The sequence below is a fragment of the Paroedura picta genome, chromosome 4 (assembly GCF_049243985.1).
Source record: "Paroedura picta isolate Pp20150507F chromosome 4, Ppicta_v3.0, whole genome shotgun sequence".
Lineage (NCBI taxonomy): Eukaryota > Metazoa > Chordata > Lepidosauria > Squamata > Gekkonidae > Paroedura > Paroedura picta.
The window spans coordinates 57,700,691-57,719,133 of record NC_135372.1 but is presented as its reverse complement, the minus strand read 5'-3'; the positions used below and the strand labels follow the sequence as shown (position 1 = coordinate 57,719,133).

Genomic DNA, 18,443 nt, shown 5'->3' with positions numbered 1-18,443 from the left:
GCAATATATTACAAACATTTTGAAAAAGTTTTAATGATACCATTAAAAACAGGTACAAATGAGATAAATGGACAAATGTAGAAAGAGGTGTATAATAATATATAAAGAAGGCAATGATGCAGCGCTAACATGGTGTTATAGCTATATTTCGTTATTAAATTTAGATTACAAAATCTTTGCCACAATAATGGCAGAAAGATTAAGAAAAGGCATACTTAATTTAAATTTCCTATGGAAGCTAAGTATATGCTGTTAGGAATTGCCTAACTAATTATGAAAAGTTTTGGAAGAAACAGAATGAGAACAAGTTTTGAATATAAATGTGTATGGAAGTGGATTTTGAACAAAAATATATTTTACTTATTTTGATGTATATATAGGAGTTTCCTTTAAACTTGGTATATTAAAACTTACAGCTATATGTGGAAATGATTAAGCGGTTAATACCTTTACCTTTTTAAAATATAGAGCACAGTCTATGCAATATTGTGAATACAGTCTCAGTGGTTGCACATGGTGTGACCATGGACCAAACATGTTTCAACACAGAGGGTCTTCATCAGTGTTCAAATAAGCTGCATACACACATATAATAATACAGTATTACAATAAGACCTTGGCTGATTCTGCACTTTGTTTTTTTCTGGTGTAGATCCTGATTAATTCAGATCAATCTGAACTCGAGTCTTCTTCTATGCCCCTCCCCCCTCCATTGAAACAGAAAGCGTTCTGGACCTGATTGGGAAAGCTCAGAGTGGGGAGGGGAGCCAAGCACAGCAGAATTCTCTTTCTTTTCTTGAACGGGAGGGTGGGGAGAGGATTGGAGACAGCAGAGGAGAGGAAAATAAGAAGAGGCAAATCTCTGCTGAGAGAAGTTATTACTTCTGCAGCACAGTCACTTTAAGAGAAGCCTTGCAACCGGGAATCAGGAAGTCTTTGAACTGATGTCCTGGCCAATCAGGGAAGACTGCTTTGCTATGAGGCACGGAGAAAGGAGTTAATTCAGAAAAAGCAAAAATCTGCACACTTACTGATGCCAGTTTTTCAAATATAAAGGGTTATATCCACTTCTGGATATTGCAGGCAAGAGGTAGGGGCATTCTGGATCAATCATGCATGTTGCAGAAGGAAAATTTAAAGAGCCCATAATCAAAATCGAAATTGAATTCAGTGTAGATGAGAGGGATTTATTCGATCTGGGAGTGGGTAAAAAGCCCCATGCAGACTACACATTGGTTGGTGGCATAAGAATAATAAAATGTGTAATAATAATTTCAGATATGGAGCTCACAGTCAAAATCAAGTAGTCAGGAACCACCATTCTGTCCAGGGCCAAGGTTCTGTCATAAGTGTGCATCCTCATATATAAACCAAAATAAAATAAATCAAACTTTAGAAGTTCCCAGAACAGAAGTCATTTAGTTTTGGTGCTCCTATGCCTTTATATTATTATTATTAAAATCTGTTCCTCCTTAGCCTTCAAAATTGGGTGGCGGATTTAGTTCTCTAGTTGGAGAAAAATGCAGATGTAGTAAAAAGGTAAGGTAAAGGAGTCATGTCTGACCCTTGGGGTGACGCCCTCTAGCGTTTTCATGGCAGACTCAATATGGGGTGGTTTGCCAGTGCCTTCCCCAGTCATAATCGTTTACCCCCCAGCAAGCTGGGTACTCATTTTACCGACCTCGGAAGGATAGAAGGCTGAGTCAACCTTGAGCCGGCTGCTGGGATTGAACTCCCAGCCTCATGGGCAGAGCTTCAGACTGCATGTCTGCTGCCTTACCACTCTATGCCACAAGAGGCTCATGCAGATGTAGTAATTACTACCAACTTTTCCAAGATGTATTGTAAAACTTTGCAACTCCTGGGACTTTGCTCTGCTCAGTCCATCTGAACACCAAATCTTCCTGTGAATTTAAGAATGTATATTTTCTGTTACGCACTGGTTATCTTGGTTCTATGGGATAAATGTACGGTATATAACTTCAGAGACTCTGCCTGGCAGCTCCTTCATAGTTATTATACCTACTGCAAAAACATAACACATGTTTGTTCTTCCTGCTTGGTGTGTGTGTGGGGGAGCAGCAAAGCAGATTGGAGGAAATGGTGTCTCTCACGTTATAGAATGTTGATAAAGAGGATCACTATGGCAACCATATCATAAGCTTCATGCTTACTTTGTTGCTGAGTTCACAGTGTCATTTTTAATTACTCCTATGCAATTAAAAGCAAAAATGAGTAATTTGTGTGAATATGTAATCAATATAATCAGCCATGTTTGCACTGAGAATGAATATGGGCAATTTATCCAACTAGAGCGGGAGCTTTTCCCAACTTGGAAATGCCGTTTTTAATGTGGGTTCTCCTGTTTTGTTTTGTTTTGTTTTTTTTAATTGCAGAACTGTGAGAAGCTGGAAAATAATTTTGATGACATCAAGCACACGACTCTTGGTGAGAGAGGAGCCCTTCGAGAAGCAATGAGGTAAGTCTGGGTCACCATAGCAACAGTCACAGATGTGGTAAAGAAAGAGTCATTCTTCATTATTGGGGGAACAAATGAGTTCATTGCCACCATTCAGCTCTATTCTCTAAGGTATTAATTTGTCAGCGGAGAGGCTTCCCTTGAGGCTGTACTTGGGTTTTGAAGCTGAGTGAATGCTAAGCCTCTCTGCACAGTAAAAAACGTAAATGTTTAATTTGTTACTAAAAAATGCTTAAGGGGTCCCTTGTTTTATATTTATAATAAACTGTGTGAATGACTGAAAATTGTTCCTCTGAATTGTGCAAGTATTAAGGAAAATTGTACAATGCTCCCCCCCTTCTTCAGCGAGGCTGTGTATGCTCCTAATTTGTATTTAATTTTCACTATATAGCCGCCTGTGTAATTTCTTTTTCTATTAGACTTTAATGGGATTAGACTACTGTATGTTAAATGAATGACCTCATCTTTTCAAGTAAGAATACTTTTTCCCCATTTTTCCATTTTTACCATCCCAAGACTTCATACAGCTCTACTTATATTATATAAGAAGTCCCAAGACTTAGGGTACGCCACTTGGAGCTTATACCACAGGAAAATATACCTTTGCAAATGGAGTACTGGAAGCACAGAAGCTGCTATATGAATTAAGTGTCATATCTGACGTCCCACTCTGCCCATGTTGGATAAATGCATTTTCACTGTGCTTTTGCAGCTGGATTTTCCTGTGTGAAACAGGAAAATCTATTTCTAAAGTGCATTATCCAGTGAGTGTGGAATAGGGTTCTCCAGTTGTTCTTGGTTGCTTGTATGATTTGTCATATCCAGGCATAGCCCTGATTTCCATGGGTTTCACCTGTTACTATCATAGGAGCTGGTTACAGCAATTATTTCTTGATTTAGAAAATGTATATGTTGCTTTTCTAGAGACCTATTCAATGCAGCTTCCAAACTAAAACAGTAAAAACAAATAGAACCCCACCCCTATTCAGACATACCCAGTGAAAACAATCTGAAATCATTAGTCACCATTCTGTCCATTATCGACCCAGGTTACAATGTATCTTGGTATAGATGTTTATCTTTGATCCAGGTACATAACATGGAAAAGTCTTTTACCACTAGGGGCTATGGCTCAGTGGAACAGCTTCTGCTTCGCCTGCAAAAGGTGCCAGGTTCAATCCCCAGCATCTCTATTTAACAGGACCAGACAGTAGGTGATATGAAAGACCAATGCCTGAGACCCTGGATACTGCTTCCAGCCTGAGTCGACAATACTGACCATGATGGATTGACAATCTGATTCAGTACAAGGCAGCTTCATGTGTTCATTAAACCATCTTTCCCTCAAATTTTATCCTAATGAGTCAGGCCTACTTTCATTGTTATGTCCTGGTTTAAGTAATGTTGCTACTATTAAAACAAAGCAAGAACTGTATGTCCTGCCCTTATAGGCTTTTTGAGGAACTCTTAGATCCCAGGACAAAACCTTGAAAATCCTAGTATCCAGACAACTACCTCCTTCTTTGCACAGATTGGACCAGATCTTAATTTTCTCTATTGAGGTATTTGGCAGCTGAAAGAGAAAGAAGCCTGTGGAACATGTATTGGGGCCTCAAAAAACGACACACCTATCTTTACTTTCCCGTTTTTGAGTTCTGGGTCACTACTTTGTCTTTTAAGAAAACCCGTTGCCCTATTAAGTTGCCATGGTTTAAAAAAAAATGAATGTGAAAAGTTGGATATGAAACTTATAGAGAACTTGAAATTTTGTAAAGCTATTCAACCTAGGATACTATTCAACTTAGCTTTCCCTTTGACCACTGTTGATAAAAGCAATGCTTCTTGGTGAACCTCATATAACAGTGATAATCAGTGATTCAGGAGCTACATCAGCCTCCCTGTAGCTCTTCTATACAGTGTTCCTCAGTGTGACTGTGACACACATCACTTTGAAAATGAGTCTCTAAGCGATTAAATAACAGCAACAGTAAGGGAAGAGTTAAAATTCACTAGGTAGACAGACCAAGGGCTACAGACTGCTCTGAGCGCTGTGATTGGCTAGCCACAGCTGAGTGGGAGTTGAAGGAGCTGTGGGCTGGAGAGAGTTCAGTTTGAATTGGTCCTAAGTCTGAGACTGGTCTGAGAGAGGTCTGGTTCAGGTCCTTAGCTGACACACTGCTCTGATTAGACCCTATAGTGAAAAGACAAAGTTTTTGATTGAGAGTTGTTCCACGCTGTGTCTGGTCAACTAGAGCAGCCATTTTGTAGGGAAAGAATTTGGGCAGTCAGGTGATTACTCCCAAAGGGAAAGGTGATTCCTTCTAAGGAAGAAGAAGAACCCTGCTTAGTTGGTGAGGGTAGTTCAGTAGAACTCACAAAGATCACAGTAAAACAAATGTGTTTTGAAATAAACATAAAAAGGAAACATCTCAATTTTAAAAGAAACTTTAAAACAAGTAAGAAAAGCCTGTGAACTTCTGTAAAAGCTTGCAATTAAGTACTAGAAGCTGTGAAATAACCTCATTCCAACTGCCTTTCACCTCATTGTAAAATTAAATATTTTGTTTGCTAGTAAAAATGCCTCAGTGCCATTCTGACAAAGCGTTGTTTAAGAAAAGGCAGCTCTATACCTTTCCAGAAACTTCCAGGATTGAATCAAGCCAAAGATTTCAAACAGTGACTGGGTAGGACAGTGAGCTTCACTTTGGAGGGAAAACTTACCCCACTCTGGACTGCTGCTGGTGTGTTACTGAGGAGCTGCATGCTCTGCACTTTGCTGTGTCCCTACAGTGCTGAAATGTGTTCCCCTGACCGTTTATGCACTGGGAACTTCACTGCCTCAGCTCCTGTGCAGGAGCAAAAATCGGGGGCCGATGAGGCGCACCGGGCCAAATGCTCCCCCATGTGGGTGCAGAAAGAATCCTGGCATGAAACCTCCAGTGCATAAATGGTCCCTGGGAAGCACAGTGGTGGCAGAAAGGTTCTGCCGTGGGGATTGGGTGTGGCGGCAGGATTTTTTATTGTGCTGGAAGGGTTTTTTATTCCATGCATTCCCACCTTCCTGCAAAAAAAAAAAAATGCCTTGGTCCAGACAGGTCTGCCATGGGACAGGCCCTGTTGGCCCCTGCAGCACCAAAAGGGAATGCAGAAGAATCCACATTACCTTAGTGCAGGGCTTCTGGGGCCCAATCCGTGCCAGGCCTGGCAGCAATGTCAAATAGACACAGGAATTAGCCCTGAGTCCATACCAATGCCACCCCAGCAACCAGGAACAACCTTTAGTGGCTTTAGTCATTCCTTGAAAGTATACTTATGCTAGATCTACCCCAGAAATCAATAGAGTATTTAACATTTAATTATAACATTATAATTAGACATCTCAAAATTTTATATTTTTTTAATGCTGCGGTTTGATACACCCATCTGCGAGACTTGGTGGTGAGAAGGGTCTCTGGGCTTTGATTGGTGGAATTGCTTCACTATTTTTCAGGCTCTGTGGAACTGTTTTAGTTCTGACAGGGCCTTGATTTATTCTGGGAGCTCATTCCACCAGACTCACTGGGGCCAAGGATCACCAGTGGCTGCAGAGTGTAGTGCTCTTTGGGGGGGGGCATAAGTGGAAAAGTGGTCCTTCAGTTACTCAGGGCCCAGACCGCATATGGTCTTGAAGCTGATTACCAGAAGATCACACCCAGGTTTCTGATAGCTGTATCCCGTGCACGTAGGGCAGGTGAACTTCCTCACCTGTACCTTTCCTACCAAACCACAGAACCCCCATCTTTGAAGGATTTACCTGCAGACGGCTCTGCTTGAGCCAGCCTGTCACTGCTTCCAGACATCTGGCTAATGAGTCTGGGGGTGAGTCAGGGTGGCTGTCCATCATAAGGAAGAAAGAATCTTTCTTATGTTTGATTCTGTCTTTCTGTGGTTTAGGTGCATGTGTGTGAAAAATAGATATACAGGCTTCCATGCAGGCTGCTCAAGCTAAGAGCTTGCAAAGGTATCTCCAAGTGCAATGCATTGTTTTTCTTCCATTGAAGTGAATGAATGCTATTTATTTCAGTGGAAAAAATAATGTTGCGTAATCAAGGCAGCACAGCACTGACACACACACAGCTCTTTACTTTCTTCTCTCATTTAATGGGAGAAAGTAAATCAGCCATGCATCCCTGTCTATCTGGAGGGCATGGGGTGGGAGTGCACCATGTAGGAAATTCTAGGAGGCCAAATGAAGTCGAGCAGCGGACTTGGTATCCTATAGGTGTAAGTGGCAAAGTGGACAGGATATGATAGAATAAACTATAGACCTGAACTGTTAAAATATGTTTGCATCTATCTATAGTAGAATTGCAAAAGATAATAGATCTGGCTTTATTTGCTATTTTAACTACTAGTTATTGCATGCATATGTTACACTGTCCCCATCCCCATCCCTTTAAAAAGATCAGTGTCACTTTGAAATAGAGAGCCACATGGCTTCTAGTTGCAGAATAACTCATACAGAGTATCTTGTCACTGTATCCCACAACAGTGGTTATCTCCAGGGCTTTGGAAAGTGATTGCACTGCCTTAAATATATTTAAAGTATAAATCAAGAACCCCATAAAAGTCTTGTTTTGAGCTTGATTGCAAGATTGATATTTGACGAAATAGTCTCCTTTTATGCCACCGTTGACAAGGGATCTTTATGTTGAGTTGTTTGTCCAACTTTACACAGGCTTATAAGATTGTGCGGGCTTAGGTGGTCCTGCACTTTATATTGTCTGAGATTTCATCTGTAATTTCTGATATATATATATTTTTTTTTCAGTCGGGAATTTTAATTTACTTTGCGAGCTGCAGAGATAAATCGGAAGGCAAGCCTTCCTCCTTGGAGAATACTACAGCAGAGGGGGATTACGAGAGTGTGCAGAGACTGTGATTTCCCTGGAACATTCCTTCAATCACCTGTCTCAAATAAAACCAAAATTCTTTAATTTTAGCTGACCTAAGGTTACATATTATACATTGTCAGAATGGGCAGTTATGAACTTCTATTGAATTCTGCAGAAATGCCCACTGAAGTGTGTTTCGCCTGGCAGACAATGCTGATTGCTGAAAGGCTTTGTTCTAAGAACCTTGCTGGCTGTAGTCTGTTAGGTCTCTGCAAACTCAAACCTCCAGGGGAATTAAATCCCATCATATTATTATTGGTTTTTGAATTGACAACATGCAGGTTTATTTGTAACATAAGTTTTAATTGTGTGCTACACCTGCTAATCATGTTCCTGTATATTTGGAACAGCGATTTATATCATTTGCAGTTTTCTACATTGTGCTAAAAGCAAACCAGCCCGCTTGTTGTCTAATAATATTATTATAACTATCATTGGTACTGCTGTAATTAGAGAAGAATTTCAAGGCATATCTCAAGAAGGGCAAAGTGTCCTGGAACACTACATGTTAATATTATTATTGTTTTTTGTAAACCTCCCACACCCCAAAAATAGCTATTCCACCTTTCAAAATTTTATTTTAACCTACTTTATCTCTCTGTTCATATAAACTGGTTTGCAAACTGACTGAGGGGCTGCATTCCTATTGCATTGACTGTCTGTTTCTGGGCTGGACCACTTCAGACTTTAAGTTGGGGGTTGAATGTTCACTTGTTCCTTTGTATGTTTTTTTTAAAGGGTTTTTGTACAGTTGAAAGCAGTGCATTGGGAAAAGGGCTTGCTTAGAATCCTTTACTGCAGCATAAGGTGAAGAAATCCAAATATTGCTCTGTTACTTGAAGCAATACAGGCCGGTGTTGGGGTTGTAGATCACATGCAGTAGCCCTTAGCTTGCCATGTTGTAGGGAACTCTGAACTTGCAGGAAACATTACTGTTGTGACATCCACAGCATATGGAGGATTTCGGCTTTCCATTAGTCTTCCAGGTTATGTTCAGATTATGCTGCAAACTCTTGGTTGGTTATTCTGGAGTGTTTTTCAGTTGGTCCTGCAGGTAGTGTATTAGGGAAAGGTCACCCCTGCCCTTTTCCCAGGAACCAGCCTTGTCGCCTGCATGACTTGTCAGTATTCCTGTGCAAGGTCTTTGTTCCCCATGAGAATTAGCAAGGAACTAGAACAGGCTGCAGTACCTAAATTAGAGTTTAGGACTTTCCCCAGGACGTCTTGAAAAATAGTCTGAACCTTTTATAATATGCTGTTGATTCTAGGCTGTGGTCCATATGTCACCATTTAAAAACCTTTTTATACCTCTATTTACATGCACGCTGAAAAGCACTTCATATGGGCCTGTTTTGCACAGCGGCAGCCACACAGTGGCTAAGGAAATGCGGTTTATTCCATGTTCTCTTAGCCCTGGGCAACTGAGGATCCAATCCGCGGCCCTGTTTCCATATGACCACACTCTTGGCCTTTTCTGCCTGTACAGAATCGGCCATAGTAGCTATAGTTTCAAGAACCAAACATTTGTGCAACTATATTAATTTTAGGCTTTTGATCTTTTTTAAAGAAATGCTCTGTCTCAAAGATATATTAAGGGGCCTCCCTGTGAACTTTGTGGCTGAATGGGGAATTTGACCAGGATTCTTTGCAGTTAGACTCATCGAACACTCCAGCCATGACACTACCCTGTTCTTTCAAATCAATAATCCCAAATACTCTGTATAGAACCAACTCTGAAGATCCAAAGGAACTTGAAAAGCAGTTTTCAGTGCAGGCGGTTGATGTGGGATTCTGTTCAAAGGAAAAACCTTGAACTGGGCAGCTGTGGAAGAGCTCTCTAGTCTATCGCAAGCATTCTCACCATCCATATTTGACTTGCTTTGTTCTGTTTTAGACTGCATGCCTGCAGATTGTTGAAAGTGCTGTCACTCCCTGTAGGACTTTCTTTTTCTGTATTCAATAAATCATAGGCATTTACCTTTATTTTCCTGTGATTTAAAAACTTAAACTGCCCCTGCTGTGTTCCAAGCTGCTTGATGCAACTCACTCCTGGCCAGTACCGTTCCATTAAAATTCTGTTTACTTAACTTTTGTAAATTGGGTGAAGCGAAAATAGATTATTTAAGTGAAATGCTCCATATTAAATGAACTTTAATGAAATCAACATTTTTATTTTGTTAGGATTAGCTAAGAGCAATGTTTAGAAAAGTCAGGTGCTGAAAGTTAATCTCTTAATTCCACTTTTTAGCCTCCTTAGTTAAAAGTGGCTTCTTTTTTTTCTTACTGAAATTACTTGTAATTGACAGATCCTACTGAGTTAGATTTGCAGCAAGCTACATTGCTGGCAATACTGAAAATGAAAGAACTGCTATACATTTACATATATTGGCTTTATTGTGTATGTTTGACTTTCCCACCATAATTCATTTATTGCTGTATTCTCTCCTACTCCAAAACTACAGAAATCAGGTTCATGTCATAAGTTACATTTAAGAGAAAGGACACATTAAATGGCTGCACCAAATGTACAGAATCAGACATGGTATGATGGGTGTAACAGTCTAATCCTGCGTGCTTTGGTGCAATTATCGATTGTAATGTCCATGTAATGGACTACTGTCAATGCACAGAAGAATTTGGAGTCATTAAAATGCTTCTACACTATTTCCTTAATGATTTTAACTTACCTGCTGCTCTACATACATGTCATTCTTTTAGAAAGGGGTGGGGAAGGGTTTCCCCCCTAAAATTTCAGAAAGTGAGCTGACTCCATGTAGGATCAGTTTAACCATTATATTAATCCTTTCCCCTTGGATGGAACCTAAGCGGTAAAAGCCTCAGTACTAGGCAATTTTTGAGGAACTAGACCTTAGGATGCTGCACCAACAAGATGTGCTAATACAAAGGGGAGCTGTTGGGCAAGAAAAGGCTTTTATCCCTTTGACCATGTCTAGGAAGATATGGAAGACTGATAATGTGAGCTGTTTCTCTTGTGTGGTCAAACCTAGTGTAGTGGTTAAGAGCGGCAGCTATGGAAAATTGGGTTTGATTCCCCACTCTTCTACATGCAGCCAGCTGGGTGACCTTGGACAACTCAGTTCTTTTAGAACTGTTCTTGCAGAACAGTTCTGCCAGACAAATCTCAGCCCCACCTACCTCGCAGGGGGTCTGTTGTGGGTAGAGGAAGGGAAGGCAATTGTCAGCTGTTTTGAGACTCCTTTGGGGAGTGAAAAGTGGCATATAAAAGCCAACCTTCTTGCGGTGTTATGTCTCAGTCAGCTACGACAAAGGATCTTGAGGAGGAAATAGGATAAGGAGATAGGATAAGGATCTTGAGGAGGAGATAGGATGGTCGTGGCGACTGTAAAATATGGGAGGTTTTTATGCATGAAGTAGGGTGAGTAGTACCAACTAGAATCTGATTTGGGTCTATTAGATGACACTGTGTGTTAGAATGTTCTATCGGTATTTTGTATTGAGAGTTTTTAATTTTATATCCTGTTTGGTAAGCTGTAACCTTGTTAAATTTTTTAAAAAGAGAAAAGAATCTACCTGCAACCAGCTATTTGATGTATAAACTGACACCAGGGACAGATGTTAATATTCTGTTCTCTAATTGTTCTTTTTTTAAAAAAGAAAAACCCAAGCCACAACTGCTCTTTCCAAGCAATGCTTAAAAAATTGTAGTCATTATTTACATTCAGTTGTTCAGAAAGGTGGATCTTCTGCTGAATGCTCTACATTCCCGATTTACTTATTTTCCATTAGATTCCATGTTCCAAATATTCTCACTGCTGTTATTTATTTATATGTTTCTTCCTGCTGTCCTGCCTTTGCTTATCTTAGCATTTCAGACATTTCAAAACTAAAGACACACAAATGGGAAACTTGTGGGCCAAGAAACCCTGTGCATGTCTGATTTCATTAGTTCATATGTAACTCAAGTAATTATGGAATGGTGTTTGAAGTGTTTTTGTTCCATTGGTGTAGTATTTCTGTACCTGTCCAGCGAGAGATGTGTAGTGACCAGGGTGCAAAGAGGCCATTAATGCCCTTCATATTCAGTTCATGGTGGCCTTCCTGAATGCTGACAGCAAAAACTGTCAACCTGATGGATTTTTGGCACCTTTGCATTCAGTCATTTGAGTAGTTCCTTGGGAGCTAAAGCTGTTTAACCAAATCATTTAGAAGGGGAGAAAACTCAATAAGTTTTTAAAGCTGGAAGTAACATGGGACATGTATTGGCATGTTATTGTTGTACTCAGAATTCACATAACGCCCCCCCCCCCAACTCAAATTATTATTATTTTATTATAAAATGAAGATACCAAATCCTTGAAGTAAGATGTATTATGTAAGGTATAATTATCTCATTTAAGCAACTGAGGTTATTAGCCTACATATGAAGCCTTTAAGATAACTTCCATTTGCACTTAAATTCTAACTGCGGTTTTGACACATTATCTAGGGAGAATGCCATGTTTCCTGCTGTGCTAAACTTACCGAAACAAATAGAAAAAAACAGCATTGCTGTGCACTATCCCTGCTTTACTATTTTGTAATTGGACAGCACAACAGGAGTGACACTTCTTTCTAACCCCGAGTTACTATGATGATCTTGCGATTTCATGCTCTTAGCATACGGCTGGCTGGGATCATCTTATTTCAAGGATAACATGAGTATGACGGAAAGGAAAGCAGTCAATTAAAAAAATCTTCACAATGGTAAAATCTGGTTTGTAAATCTAGTCTCCTCAGTTATGGTGCTATGTACAACACAGCTCAATAAGTGGGACCTTCCTTCTTCTCTACCACTGGTTGCACGAAATTTTGTTTCTGGGGACAGCCCTTGTGAACATGAGCTGGGACTAAGGAAGGGAATGGGGAATAGGCAAAAAATGTACCATCTCTATTGATGAAATGTCCTGTTAAGCCATTGTTTTAATTGTTTATAAGACTCCTTGAGAATTATTATTATTATTATTATTATTATTATTATTATTATTATTATTATTAGATTTATAGCCCGCCACTCCCTTGCGGCTTGTGGCGGGTAACAATATCACAAATCCCCATTAAAACCCCATAAAAACAATAATAACATTGCCAATATTGCCGGCAAGGCAAGAATGGCAGCTCAACTTCCCCCCCCCTCCCTCCCACTACTAGCGGGTGGAGAGGAGGTCCTGATGATGTTTTGCTTCGGGTCCAGAACCCGAGTCCCCGGGGGGGGGGCATAGATCTATTATCAGCCCCGGCCTCAACCATAAACCTGGCTGAAGAGATCTGTCTTGCAGGCCATGCGGAACGTTGAAAGATCCCGCAGGGCCCGCAGCTCTGCCATTCCACCAGGTCGGGGCCAGGACCGAAAAGGCCCTGGCCCTGGTCTAGGCCAGGCGTGCTTCCCTAGGGCCGGGAACGACCAACAGGTTTTCACCCGCAGAGCACAAGGCCCTGCGAGGGGCATAGGGCGATAGGCGGTCCCTCAGGTATGTGGGTCCCAACTCGCGTAAAGCCTTGAAGGTTAGAACCAGAACCTTGAACCGGATCCGGGAAGCAATTGGCAACCAGTGCAGCTGCCTCAGCGCTGGCTGGATGTGGGTCCTCCAAGATGTTCCAGTGAGGACCCTAGCAGCTGCGTTTTGCACTAGCTGAAGTTTCCGGATCAAGAATCTTTATGTGTGTGTATGTTACATGCCATCAAGTCACAATTTATGGTGACTTGTAGCGAAGTACTGACCTCCAAAATGTCCTATCATTAACAGCAGATTGAGGGCCATGGCTTGTTTTATTGGGTCAATGCATCTCATTTCAGTACTAAATAAATTAAATTGTTCCTGCTTTCCATGATTGGGAAACAAGGCTAGTTAGAAAAGCAGATAGACAGGTTTTGGAGAGGCACGCAAGACCAAAAGTGGTGGACTGACCAGACCAGTAACGTTCCCTAGAGGCTCACTCATGGACAGTGAAAGTTGAGCCAAGTGGGCCTTATAAATCTGGCACTGCCACATAAGTCTGTTTGTCTTGGACCCAAGACATAGTGGCGACGGCAGTAGGTATAGGCTAAGGAATCTCACCTCGATCATGTTTGGTAAGCAAACTGCACATGTTTGAAGGTGCCAGTCACTTGATCTGCATAGTTCATACTGAACAGTCACAGACTCTGCCAAGGTGGTTTGTGTTAGGTTTTGACAAAACTGGACATACACAAAGAGGCTGCCAATTTAAACTGATTCATGGTCATCAGCATCATAGGGTCTGATCGGAAATCAACTTGGGGGTTGGCTTCTAATCCAGCTCCCCAGTTGCTTTGCTGTGTTTCAGACCCTGCAAACCATAGCGATGGGTGTGTGTGTGTATAGAAATAGCATACTCCAACATGATCTGTTTGGCAGACATTTACATTTTTGAAACATGCATACGTGAAAAAACAACTGCACTGTATGAATAGGAATACAGTGACACATCTTGTAAAATAACAACAAACTGATAATTGAAAAATCAAGTCCTTGTTTGTGATTACTGAACAGGATTTGAGCCAAACTGACATCCCTAATATAGCCTCCCCTGTCTGAAGATAGGTATTTCCCCATACAGGACTACTGGCTCTGTGAGAAAGACTCGTTACCTCCCTTCCCCCCTTTAAAGAGCTACCACTGCAGAAGATGATTAATATCTCTGAGGGCCTCAATGAAATAGGGTTGGGCCACAGTGGTGGGTGGAGTAGTTTCTGCACCTTTCTGCACCAGAGATATCAGGAGGATCTACATGGCATGCTCTGCCTGTTTCAGATGGATCAAGAAAGGGCAGATGTAGAGGTTCTTGGCTAGCCACTCTAGACAGTGAAGAAAGGAAGCCAACAAGAGGCAGAGAGAGGGAAAAGCTGCCCACTTTCTCTCTTCTTCTGTCTTGAATGGGAATGCTGCGCTGGGAACATGATCGGAAGTGGGGGCCCTCCTAGTCACATCGCTGAAGGTGAGTCTACATCTATTGTGATCTTCACTGTTGCCAGGGTCCAAGCTGAGTGGACCCAGTGACTTCACCAGCAGGCTTTAAAAAAATGGTGTCTCTCTGTGTGTGAGGACATTACCAGCCACTCTGCTGAGATTTGCTGCAGGGTTGTTTGAACATCCTAGGCCACTCTTGATGGCTGCCAGTCAGGATTGCAGTACAGAGTCTAAGAGAAATAGTGATGGGGTCAAAAAGTCATATGAATTTAATGGCTACTTCAGAATCTGAACCCAGGTCCTGCCTGATCCAAGGTTTGCAATCCAAGCTGGCTTTTTAAAATGCTTCATTGTTTCTAGGATGTTTTCACTAAGAATAGGAAAGGCAACCTAGTTGGCTTTGCTAGTATTTTTGAAAAATGGGTATCATTCTGGCTGGACAAGTATTTACTGAGGAAATTTAAGAAGAGATTGTGCATACAGCCTGATAGTCAGAAATGATGTTTGACCAGAATCTAAGTTGAAAACAATTCTCCAGTTTATGTATTTAATTATCTATGTGGAGCGGTCCTATCACAGCAGTTGTGTAAAGGGAAGTAATGGATAGCCATGCCTACACCTGATTCCTCACTTATGCAGGTTTTTATCTTCTTTTTGAGGAAGAGTTTTGTGATTGGGGGTTCTGTAAACTGAGGCACCGGTATGGATTGTCTAACTAAAAATTGTGTCTGCCATGGTATGCCACGTGGGGACTATTAGTTCTCTTTGGGGAACCTTGAAATGTGTGAAGGCAGTGTTGTGTGGCTGGATTACCTGTCTGTCATTTGGTCTTCATACCGTTAGTGTGTGTGTAGTTCTAATGAGTTAAGTAAAGGTGAATGAAATATCCTTGGAACAAAATGTCCCAGAAAGAGTGCTTCAGGAAGAATACTAATCGAATTTGTCCAGAAGCACCTGTACTGTTGAAACAAGGATCTGTGTAGATTTAAGGGGCCTGGTTTCATCTAGCAAAAATAAACCGGGTAATTTATAACCAGGTAAAGGAGTGCTTGTGAAGGCCGAGAAAATGAGGGAGTGGAACCGTAGGTAGCATATGACGTCTGGATGGATTGGTGAGCCCCATTTTCTTGTGAGCCACAGTGTTTGTGGCATAGACCTGCTTTTAACAAAGAAATTTCTCTTGGAGGAGACAAGTGTTAGCCTGCAGAAGACTTCGCACCTTCTTTTAAAGCTTTCTATGCTGGCTTAAAAAAAACTGGTGTATATGTGTGTGGGGGGGGGGCATCATTTGAACATCGTCTGAGGTCTTAGGGCATTGCCTTCTTGTAACTATCACAAAAGGCAGATCAGTCAGAGATAAAGATCAGAATCGCAGAATGACAAAACTTGTTCATCCCCGGATAAAGTGGATCAGAGTGCCTGTTCAACACCTTGGATTGCTTTGATGACTGGAGCTGCTGCTGACATTGAGATGTTGCTTTTACTCACCAGCAAAATCCCTAGCAAAGCCGCTGAATCTGTATGTATAACAAATGCAGCGGTTGCTTTGCCTGCTTCTTGACAGGCAATGGCAAAGGAGAAGAATGCACTCTAATCTTCGCATCTAATGCTGCCCAAATGTAGCTTTAGCAGTCCAGTTCTACAGATCAGTGGAAAGCAGGGTCTATATTAAGAAAGGGGAAAACATATCCTTTCTAACATGAAATTGATGACACTGGCTGGCATGCAGCAGTGCAATGGAAAGAAAACCAGAATGTGACAGTGTGGGGTTTTGATTTTTCTGAGATGGGGGTGAGGGGTCTACTGTGCATCTTCCAAAATACCTAGAAATGAGTAACCCAGAGAAGAGCACCTTGTGCTGCTATGTTATTAGTAGAAGACAGCAAAACAGATCACAGTTGACACAGGTTACCTCAGTGTGTAAGAAAGTAATCTGCTTTTGAATATCGTTGTCTGGCGCAGATTTTAAAATATTACTTCATTACTCCATCTTAGGGAAGTGTTGTAGTTCACCCTTTGAAAGTGCTAGAATTTTTGTTTTAAAAAGATCTTAACCAATAACCATATCTCATAAGGCTTTCTGTTGGCTTGTTTCCAAGTAACCCAAGTAACAATCCTGTCCGAAAGGCACGTAATAATTATGGGGCAGCGGGTTTTTTTTTGGGGGGGGGGGACCAAATGGGCATCTTGCTAGTTTGTGGCATGATTAAACAGACAAATCCCCCAAGTCAGAACACATGGAAAAATTTCAGCCTTCTTCAGGTAATGGGCATGCTTTTCTTTGAGAGAGGATTGTGGGATGTGCTGATGCCTGAAGTTAAACTTTTTCAGGAATCAGAATATCTTGGTGTGTATTAAATTTCAGAGTTCTAAATGGTGCCATTTGACAGTCCTATTTGTGGATTGACTTAGTCCCAATTCCCAAAATATCTGGGTGGTATGATAGCCACAACAATGCTTTCAACCCTTGTCTGACTCTTGTATTGTCAAGGTAATGTATGATGGTTTCCTCTCACTGGAGTGGCTGGTGGAATACAAAATCTGTCTGACCAGTACCACCCCTGCATATGGACCAAACTTCTGAAGTAATGCTGCTGTTCAGTTAAGTGAAATCTGCTGGGGGGAAGAAAAGACTTCATTTTGAACATTGCCCTTGGGCTGGTTAACCAGCACCAAAAAACAAGCACTTTTTATTGTAATACTGTTTATTTTTCACCATGCAGACCCCTAAGGCTGTTTCCCTTTAAACTTTGTGCCGAATTGTGGCTCTCATCATGTGTGTGTGTGTATGGCTAAGCTGCCTTTTTGTATAGCCTTCTGCAGCTGCTTATACTGCCCCAAATTCCTTTTCTATGGTAGCATAGTGTTACCTAGGGAACAGCTTATGGCTGACACATACAGCGGTGCCACAAATTAATTTCATAGTTATCAGGATGTAGGGTGATAACAGCAACATGAACTGCTGTGAAATTACCATTGTTCCCATGGAGTTACAGTGTAATTATGACTTTTGAGGCAACTTTGCAAATAAAAGCGTGTCACCCTTGTAGGTGTTGGTATGTGCTTTGTGTCCTCCCTCCCCCGTTCACTGACTTCAAAATTTTCTCCAAATTTTTAAAAAAGCACTGTGTGCATTGTTTTTTAAAGAGCCACTAAAATTAATGAGAACTGAAAACCTGTTCTTTATGATATTTCAATCTGAAAGCATCAAATTAGAAGCTTGAAATTAGCAGAGAATCCAAGGGACTGCTGTTCTTGGGTTATTTCCAGAGGTAGCATGCTGGGAAGAGCAAAAGGCATCCTTGTGGTGTCTCCCTGCACAGAAATATTCAAATAGAAGAAGAAAAGAGGTTCTGAACAATTATTATTAAAAAGGCATTCTTATGCTGAGAGTATGTCAATTTTGGAGTATAGCTTTTGGTTGCAGAAGATTACTTTACCAAGAATTTAAAATCATGGGTTTCACAGAATGATAATGAAAAAAATGCTATCTAATTATTCCTATTATTCATTTTATTTCTATAGCACTTGCTTGTGGGGGGCTGCTTCCAAAATCTAGACCTTCCTTAGTGTGTTGGTTGCTCTTATTACAAGTATCAACTATCAAAGTTGTGGGTCCATTCTGCAGTTGCTGCTGGAAAAAGGGGAATGATATTTGTCATTTTCTTCTTCCTCTGGAGACTACCAACATGCTTACATCCAGCTGCTGGAGGGGGTAGGTTACTGACACCCCCCTCCCCCAGAATAATGTTGGGAGGTCAGTAGCAGCTGTTGGAGGCAGGAAAGACAAGGAAATTTCTCAGCTCCACTTGCTTCAGATAGGGAATTCATCATTCTTGAAATCTGGGGCATAGTTTGGCACTGATTCTGGGTGATAGTTAAAGGCTCACTTTTCTCTGCATCTAAGCAAAAATTAATGAGTTGTATCAAAAAACAAGCAAGGAGCAGAAATCATGTTGGTGAGTGCTGTGCCATTCCTGAGCGACATGTTGAACTCAAATGTTCTCACATCTGTTCATTAACTCTTATTTGTATGCAGATTTACTGCCATTCACAGATTTTGACAACTGTCTTAATCCAATC

At 41.1% G+C, this 18,443-nt stretch overlaps 1 protein-coding gene across 2 annotated transcripts in view; it reads left to right on the top strand.

The window, feature by feature from the left end:
* DPYD (dihydropyrimidine dehydrogenase) overlaps nt 1–18,443 on the top strand; it is a 609,807-nt gene that overhangs the window by 105,217 nt on the left and 486,147 nt on the right. For both annotated transcript variants that reach the window (XM_077332983.1, XM_077332982.1), the window contains exon 3: nt 2,397–2,479. In XM_077332983.1, coding sequence (XP_077189098.1) covers nt 2,397–2,479 — 83 coding nt within the window. The remainder of the gene's footprint in view (nt 1–2,396; nt 2,480–18,443) is intronic.